This window comes from Cynara cardunculus, unplaced genomic scaffold (genome assembly GCF_001531365.2).
Source record: "Cynara cardunculus var. scolymus isolate 2C unplaced genomic scaffold, CcrdV1 Un_Scaffold_8004, whole genome shotgun sequence".
Lineage (NCBI taxonomy): Eukaryota > Viridiplantae > Streptophyta > Magnoliopsida > Asterales > Asteraceae > Cynara > Cynara cardunculus.
This window is the reverse complement of record NW_020203913.1, coordinates 1,937-9,260: the sequence shown is the minus strand read 5'-3', so window position 1 is coordinate 9,260 and position 7,324 is coordinate 1,937. Positions and strand designations below refer to the sequence as shown.

General features: G+C 42.9%; 1 protein-coding gene across 1 annotated transcript; it reads left to right on the top strand.

The window, feature by feature from the left end:
• Positions 1–831: 831 nt before the first annotated feature.
• LOC112505037 lies at positions 832–4,662 on the top strand. Its single transcript, XM_025108981.1, has 2 exons — positions 832–2,874; positions 3,049–4,662. The coding sequence occupies exons 1-2, from the start codon at positions 832–834 to the stop codon at positions 4,660–4,662; spliced, it is 3,657 nt and encodes a 1,218-aa protein (XP_024964749.1).
• Positions 4,663–7,324: the final 2,662 nt, after the last annotated feature.

Here is a 7,324-nt window from a genome sequence, read left to right as displayed (position 1 = left end):
TAGCTAGAATATCTGCTAGAAAGTAGTAATAGTTAGTTATCTTAGCATTAGCTAACTAGTATAAATAGATGACTAGGTCTATTGTAAAAAGTGCGCATACATAAAAAGTCCTCTTTGTGTTTTACGCTTTATCAATAAAGTAAAACCTTTGAAGCTCAAACTRTTCTTTAATATTCATATATTAATTTTGAGTCTTCTTAACTTTCTTCATAAAATCATTATAATTTGGTTATTTGTAACTAGATTATAACTGTTATTGAGAGATCTGGGATCAACAAGTATTTTTGGAGTTGGATAGAAACACCCGTCTATAATCTAGATATAAAACAATCTAGATTAGTAGGTTGTTATTTATCTTCTCAGTAGCTGTTTTGTAAGCGCTTTAATGTTACCTTCGTTGGCTGATTTTTATATCAGGATTTTTGTTTTTCGTTAATTATTTTCGGTATAATGTATCCTTTTTATTTTAGGGTGTTATAAGTTGGTATCAGAGCCCTAGTTTAAGTGAACTAGGTATGGATTCTTGACGCCTAGACTTAAGCTGAGACTGTAAGTGTTAATTGTGAGTTGTGGGTAGGAACTTTTAAGATAAGAGAACACTAGGGTCATCGGAGTTACCCCGTTCATGAATTGTGACGATGGTGTTAAGAATTCTTATGTATAACTTATTCAAAATTTCACTTAGCTAATGCTATTTTGAGTAGGTTATTACACAAGCGTGCTTGAACTTACTGTTATTACAAGAATTTATGAACGTATTGGTAGGTTTTATGTTAATCCCGTGTTCGTCCTATCATAACTCTCTTTCACTCTCTTGTATGGCAGTCTAAAATGGTGAATACTCGGAGTAGACGGGATACCTTACCAGAGGGTCACGCGGTGACCGAATCTACCGTGGATCAACTGCCACGGACCGCGATCGCAAGAGTACATCCTAGACAAAACATCTTGGGCTGTGGAGTTGACCACGTTTCCCAAGTCAATCTTGCCACCTCTAATCCCGTAATGGAAGAAGAAACCCCAGAATCTAGAATGATGGGATCAATGATGAACGCTATGAACAGAGAAATGGCCCAGCAACAAGAGTTCTTTCTGAAGTTGTTGGAGGATAGAGATGTCAATAACCGTAAGCACGAAGCGGTTGCCGAAAACGTGACTATTGTGGGATCCGGAGGTACGGGAAATGGAATTCCAACCCAGGAGCAAGCAACGATTGAGGCAAGACAAATGGGTAGAATTTGCTCTTACAAGACCTTCCTATGTTGCAAGCCACCGGAATTTGTGGGGTCGGACGATCCCGTGGCATGCATGAATTGGCTCCGGGAAATCGAGCAAGCCTTCCGGGCTTGTGACTGTGATGAGGGGCAAAAAGTGAAGTTTGGCTCTCAAATGCTGAGGGGTGCAGCTCTTACCTGGTGGAACATTGTCATCTCGACCATCAATACTACAGAATTGACCAAGATGAGTTGGACCACATTCAAGAAAAAAGTAATGGAAGAATATTGCAATGAACAAGAGATGGATCGCATCGAAGAAGAATTCCGAACCCTTAAAAAGGGAAATTTGTCAGTAAGAGACTACACCCGACTTTTCATGGAAAAGTTAAATTTGGTGGGACATGTGGCCCCAACGGAGAAAGATAAGATGAAAGCCTACCTTAAAGGGCTACCTGCAGACATGATGGTAATGGTTAGGAACTCAAGAGCTTCCACYCTYAGGGAAGCAATCGAAGAAGCCAAGGTCTTGGAATCAWCTTAYGTTAAGGGAAAGGAAGAAAGGATGTCGAGTGGTGAGAAGAGRAAATGGGAAGGGCCCTATGCACCATCYAAAAGKCCAAACCACTTTGGCAACAACAATCGCGGAACCMATCCCAAACAAGAGACAAGATGGTGTCCCAGGTGTCRCAGCAAAYATCACGGCCCGTGTAACACCAAYGCTACCCCCACCAAATGCTTTAAGTGTGGGAAGACAKGCCAYACGCRAAACGAGYGTTCAATCAAGGGACCCATATRTTTTGAATGCGGGGAACCRGGCCATTTCAAGAATGATTGCCAAAAGTTGAAAACAGGTGGGAGTCAAGGAAGAAAWGWGGGCGCCCCGAAAGCAACCGGTCGAGCCTTTCAGATGTYGAGAGAAGAAGCTAAGGCGTCGACRGATGTAGTGTCGGGTACRTTCCTTGTTAACTCCRTACCTGCTCATGTACTTTTTGACTCGGGTGCTTCATGTTCCTTTRTGTCCACTGCATTCTATCAACACTTGCATACGCCACCTAGTWCACTAGAGGATGCGTTAATCATAGAGATAGCAAATGGTAGTCAARTTTTGGTGCGCRAAATTGTTAAAGGTTGTGTTTTGGGRATTGAAGGAAWGGAATTTCGGGTGAACCTCATACCCATGGCTATAGGCGGATYCGATGTCATTATTGGGATGGAYTGGTTGGTAGAGAACCAAGCGGAAATCTTATGCTCTAAAAAGMTGATCCGAATCCCTTTACYGGATGGGGATGYTGTGCTAATTTACGGAGAAGGAAGGAAAGGAAATGTAGTACTCTTGTCCACAGCAAAGACACGTAAGTGTCTAGCTAAAGGATGTTCCTCGTTCATTGCTTACGTACTGGATACTAAACTAGAAAAAAGGGGAATTGAGGATGTAAATGTGGTTAATGAATTTCTCGACATATTCCCTGAAGACTTACCTGGCTTACCACCTGATAGACAGGTGGAGTTCCGAATCGATCTTATTCCGGGAACCGCCCCTATTGCTAGAGCCCCTTACCATTTAGCACCATCCGAGATGCAAGAGTTGATGTCTCAACTGCAAGACCTTCTAGAGAAGGGATTTGTTAGACCGAGCTCGTCGCCATGGGGAGCTCCAGTCTTATTTGTAAAGAAGAAAGATGACACCATGAGAATGTGCATTGACTATCGAGAACTCAATAAAGCAACCGTAAAGAACAAGTATCCTCTTCCCAGGATCGACGACCTTTTCGACCAACTTCAGGGAGCTAGTTGCTTCTCAAAGATCGACCTTCGTTCGGGATATCACCAGGTACGTGTGAAAGAAGATGATGTAGCAAAGACAGCCTTTAGAACGCGTTATGGGCACTATGAATTCCTGGTTATGCCCTTCGGTTTGACGAACGCGCCGGCGGTATTCATGGACTTGATGAACCGAGTGTGCCGACCTTTCCTCGACAAGTCAGTGATAGTATTCATCGACGACATTCTCATTTATTCCAAGAACGAATCAGACCATGAGCAACATCTCCGGGAGGTCCTCGAAATGTTAAGGAAGGAGAAGTTGTATGCAAAATTCTCTAAGTGCGACTTTTGGCTGGAAGAGGTGCAATTCTTAGGTCACGTAGTCACTCGAGATGGGGTGAAGGTAGACCCATCCAAGATCGAGGCAATGATGAACTGGGAACCACCAAAGAGCCCTACAGAAATCCGGAGTTTCTTAGGCCTGGCGGGCTATTATAGAAGATTTATCCAAGACTTCTCCAAGGTCGCTTCTTCCTTAACGGCGTTGACAAGGAAGAATGCGAACTTTATCTGGACCGAGAAACAAGAGCATGCTTTCAGAACCCTCCAAAAGAAATTGTGTGAAGCCCCAATTCTCTCGCTATCGAAGGGATCCGAAGACTTCGTAGTCTTTAGCGACGCGTCAAAAATGGGTTTGGGTTGCGTCTTGATGCAAAGGGGGAAGGTGATTGCCTACGCGTCAAGACAACTCAAAGATCACGAAAAAAAGTACCCCACTCATGATTTGGAACTAGCGGCTATGGTGTTGGCCTTAAAACTTTGGCGACATTACCTTTATGGTACCAAGTGCAAACTTTTCACCGATCACAAGAGTTTGAGGTACATCTTCGACCAGAAGGATCTAAACATGAGGCAACGGCGTTGGCTTGAACTGCTCAAAGACTACGAATGTGAATTACTATACCATCCGGGTAAGGCAAACGTAGTGGCGGATGCTTTGAGCCGAAAGGAGTACGATGGTGGAACGAAAGTTGTGCTTACCATGATCGATATAGTGTCCATTATGATCGGTCAAATCAAGGTGGCACAATCAGAAGCACTCCAAGAAGCAAACCTCAAGAGTGAGGTAATGTTAAAACAACGTCTTCTACTGGCGGAGGATGGCCGTGGCTTGAAGTTATTTCAAGGGCGCATATGGGTACCCAAGATTGGAGGCAATCGTGAACTATTACTAGAAGACACACACAAGTCTAAATACTCCATTCATCCGGGTAGCACCAAGATGTATCGGGATTTGAAATTGACATATTGGTGGCCTGTCATAAAACTGGATGTGGCTCGTTATGTAGAAAGGTGCGTGATTTGTTTGCAGTTGAAAGCGGAACACCAACGACCGTATGGTAGCCTTCAGTCCTTGGAAATCCCCGAGTGGAAGTGGGAGCATATTACGATGGATTTCGTGACTAAACTGCCGAAGACCTTAAGAGGCCATGATACGATATGGGTAGTGGTGGACCGACTGATAAAGAGCGCTCATTTCCTGGCAATGCGTGAATCGTTGCCAATAGAGAAGCTTGCCAAGTTATACATCGATGAAGTAGTCTCGAGGCACGGTTTACCATTATCAATAGTGTCAGATCGAGATAGCCGATTCACCTCCTATTTCTTGGGCGGCTTATAAAAAGAATTGGGTACGAGAGTAAAGTTAAATATGGCATACCATGCTCAAACCGATGGTTAGATTGAGCGGACCATTCAAACCCTTGAAGACATGCTTAGATCGTGTGTTATCGATTTTGGCGGAAATTGGGATTCTCACCTACCCCTTGTGGAGTTCTCCTACAACAATAGTTATCATTCTAGTATCGGGATGGCGCCTTTCGAAGCATTGTATGGGCGAAAATGTAGGACTCCTGTGTGTTGGCTTGAGGCGGGTGAAAAACAATTTTGCCGGCCCTGAAATCGTGCAAGAAACGGCCGACAAAGTGAAGTGTATTCGAGAGCGCTTAAAGGCAGCACAGGATCGACAAAAGAGTCACGCAGACAAGAGGAGCCGACCTATGAAGTTCCAATTGGGTGACCGTGTAATGCTAAAGGTGTCCCCTTGGAAGGGTATTATCCGTTTTGGAAAGCGTGGGAAGCTAAGTCCCCGTTTCCTTGGACCGTTTAAAGTCTTGAAGCTTAAGAATTAGAACTACAACCAGAAATGGCCGGAATCCATAACACATTTCACGTATGCCACCTTCGTAAGTGCTTAGCGGAAGAAGAAAGTGTTATTCCACTTTCGGAAATTCGTGTGGATGAGAACAACCGGTGTGTTGAAGAACCAGAGGCCATCTTGGAAAGAAAGACCAAGGTGTTGAGGCACAAAGAAATTGTCTTGGTCAAAGTACAATGGAAGCATCACCGAGGGTCAAACGTGACTTGGGAAGCAGAAGAGGATCTGAAGAGGCGTTACCCTCACCTTTTCGCATGAAAAAAAAATTCGAGGACGAAATTGAGTCCAGGGTGGGGAGAATTGTAACATCTGAGTTTTTTTTTTTATATATATGAATATTTATAGACTCATCTTTGGAGTTTATAACTTTTTTCATCTAGTCTTCTTTATGTAAAAAAAATATTAAAAAGGGGGGGGGTTGTGGCTAACTTTGGGTCTTATCCAATGGACCTTCTTTCCCTTGGGAAGGGTTCCTTCCCTCCCATACCTGTCCTTAACCTCAGATTTCCTTGATTGAAGAGAAAAAAAACAGAAGTCAAGAAAGAAGGAGGAAGAAGAGAGAAAAGAGAAGAATGAAGTGAGAAAAAACAAGCTGCTGTTGGGCGAAAGTAGTAGACAGAACCGTAGCAGCTCTAGCTACTGTTCAACTCGTTCGGTTGAGGCGAAAGCAAAGTTGTTGCTGTAACAGTCGAGAAAACAGCCCTTTTGGCTTGCGTTTTTGCTACTGGAAACAGTCGAGAAAACAGCCCCTTTGGCCTGCGTTTTTGCTGCTGGAAACAGTCCAGAAAACAACCCCTTTGGCCTGCGTTTTTGCTGCTGGAAACAGTCGAGAAAACAGCCCCTTTGGCTTGTGTTTTGGCTACTGTAACAGTCGGGAAAACAGCCTCGATGCCCCGCATTTTGCTGCTGTGACAGTCGGAGAAAAACAGCAGCCTTACCTGCTGTTTGGTGTGTGCATCGGATCAAAAGCGCAGCAGCCGTAGCTGCTATTTGGCGCGGGCATCGGGGGGGGGGGGAGGCAGTAGACTGTTGTTGGTTCGCACGGCAGTCGGAAAAATGCAACAGCAAGCTGCCTTTTTGGCGTCTCTGTCGGAGTACAGCAGCTAGCTGTTGTTCGGCACGTAGACTGCTATTTTTGGGGCGTTCATCTTAAGAATTAAAGCAAAGAGGTTCTGTTTTAGGACACAAAAAAGCTGCTGTCACGAGGACTCTCAACTGTTGTGACAATTCGTCACTTTRGGACTTCAGGTTAGTACCTTATTTCAAGATCTTTATTTAGAACTAAGTCCTTCTAGGTTTTAGCTTCGATGATTAGAGATCATCCTGTTTATTTCCCAAGATTAGTTTGTTAGATCATGTCTCGACGGGTAGCTAACAAAGCTAGTTTATGCAATGCCAATTAGTTTTGAAGTATTTCACGTAAAATAAAGTCGATATTTTAAGTCCCATTTTATATTTATTTGCCAATTAATTTAAAGAATGGTGTTTTAAATTTATTTTGTCAAAAATGTTTTATTGTATTTTTTGGGGGTCTTTTACTTTGTAATTAAAAGTCTTTTGGGCTTGGGCCTTTAGAGGTCAGCCCATTCTTTTCATTGAATCCACATAAAAATACCCCCTTCCCTTTTGAAAGTCCTTCACTTTCCAAATTTCCAGCCATTTTCAACACTTTCTTTCCAACCGATTCCATCTTCAAGCAAAACTCAAGGACTTTTGCTGTTCTTAATGACCTGCTCGTGTCTTTTTATCAAGAAAATGTATGTTTTAAAGCTGTTCTATTTTCTTAAAAAAAATCTGAAAATCTTTATCTTTCTCCCTACTCGGCTTTTCTTGGCTATTTACGGGATTTAAAGAGGAGAGATTATTCATCAAAGACCCACCTGTGACTTCGTTGGGGATGATAATCTGTGACCCAAGTTCTTTAAAATCTCCAAGAAAGAAGGAAAAATTCCTTGCATGTGAGGTCTGATCACATTTTCGGATGATAGGTCTTGCATGCAACTCTATTCGGATTATTTTGTTTTCTGGAAGTTATTCAAAGATGATGGTTTTTGTGTTAAAATCTTTTAATTCTTGGAAATATTGAGCCTACATGCAATCGGTGATGAAGGCGTGTGGCTCAAGA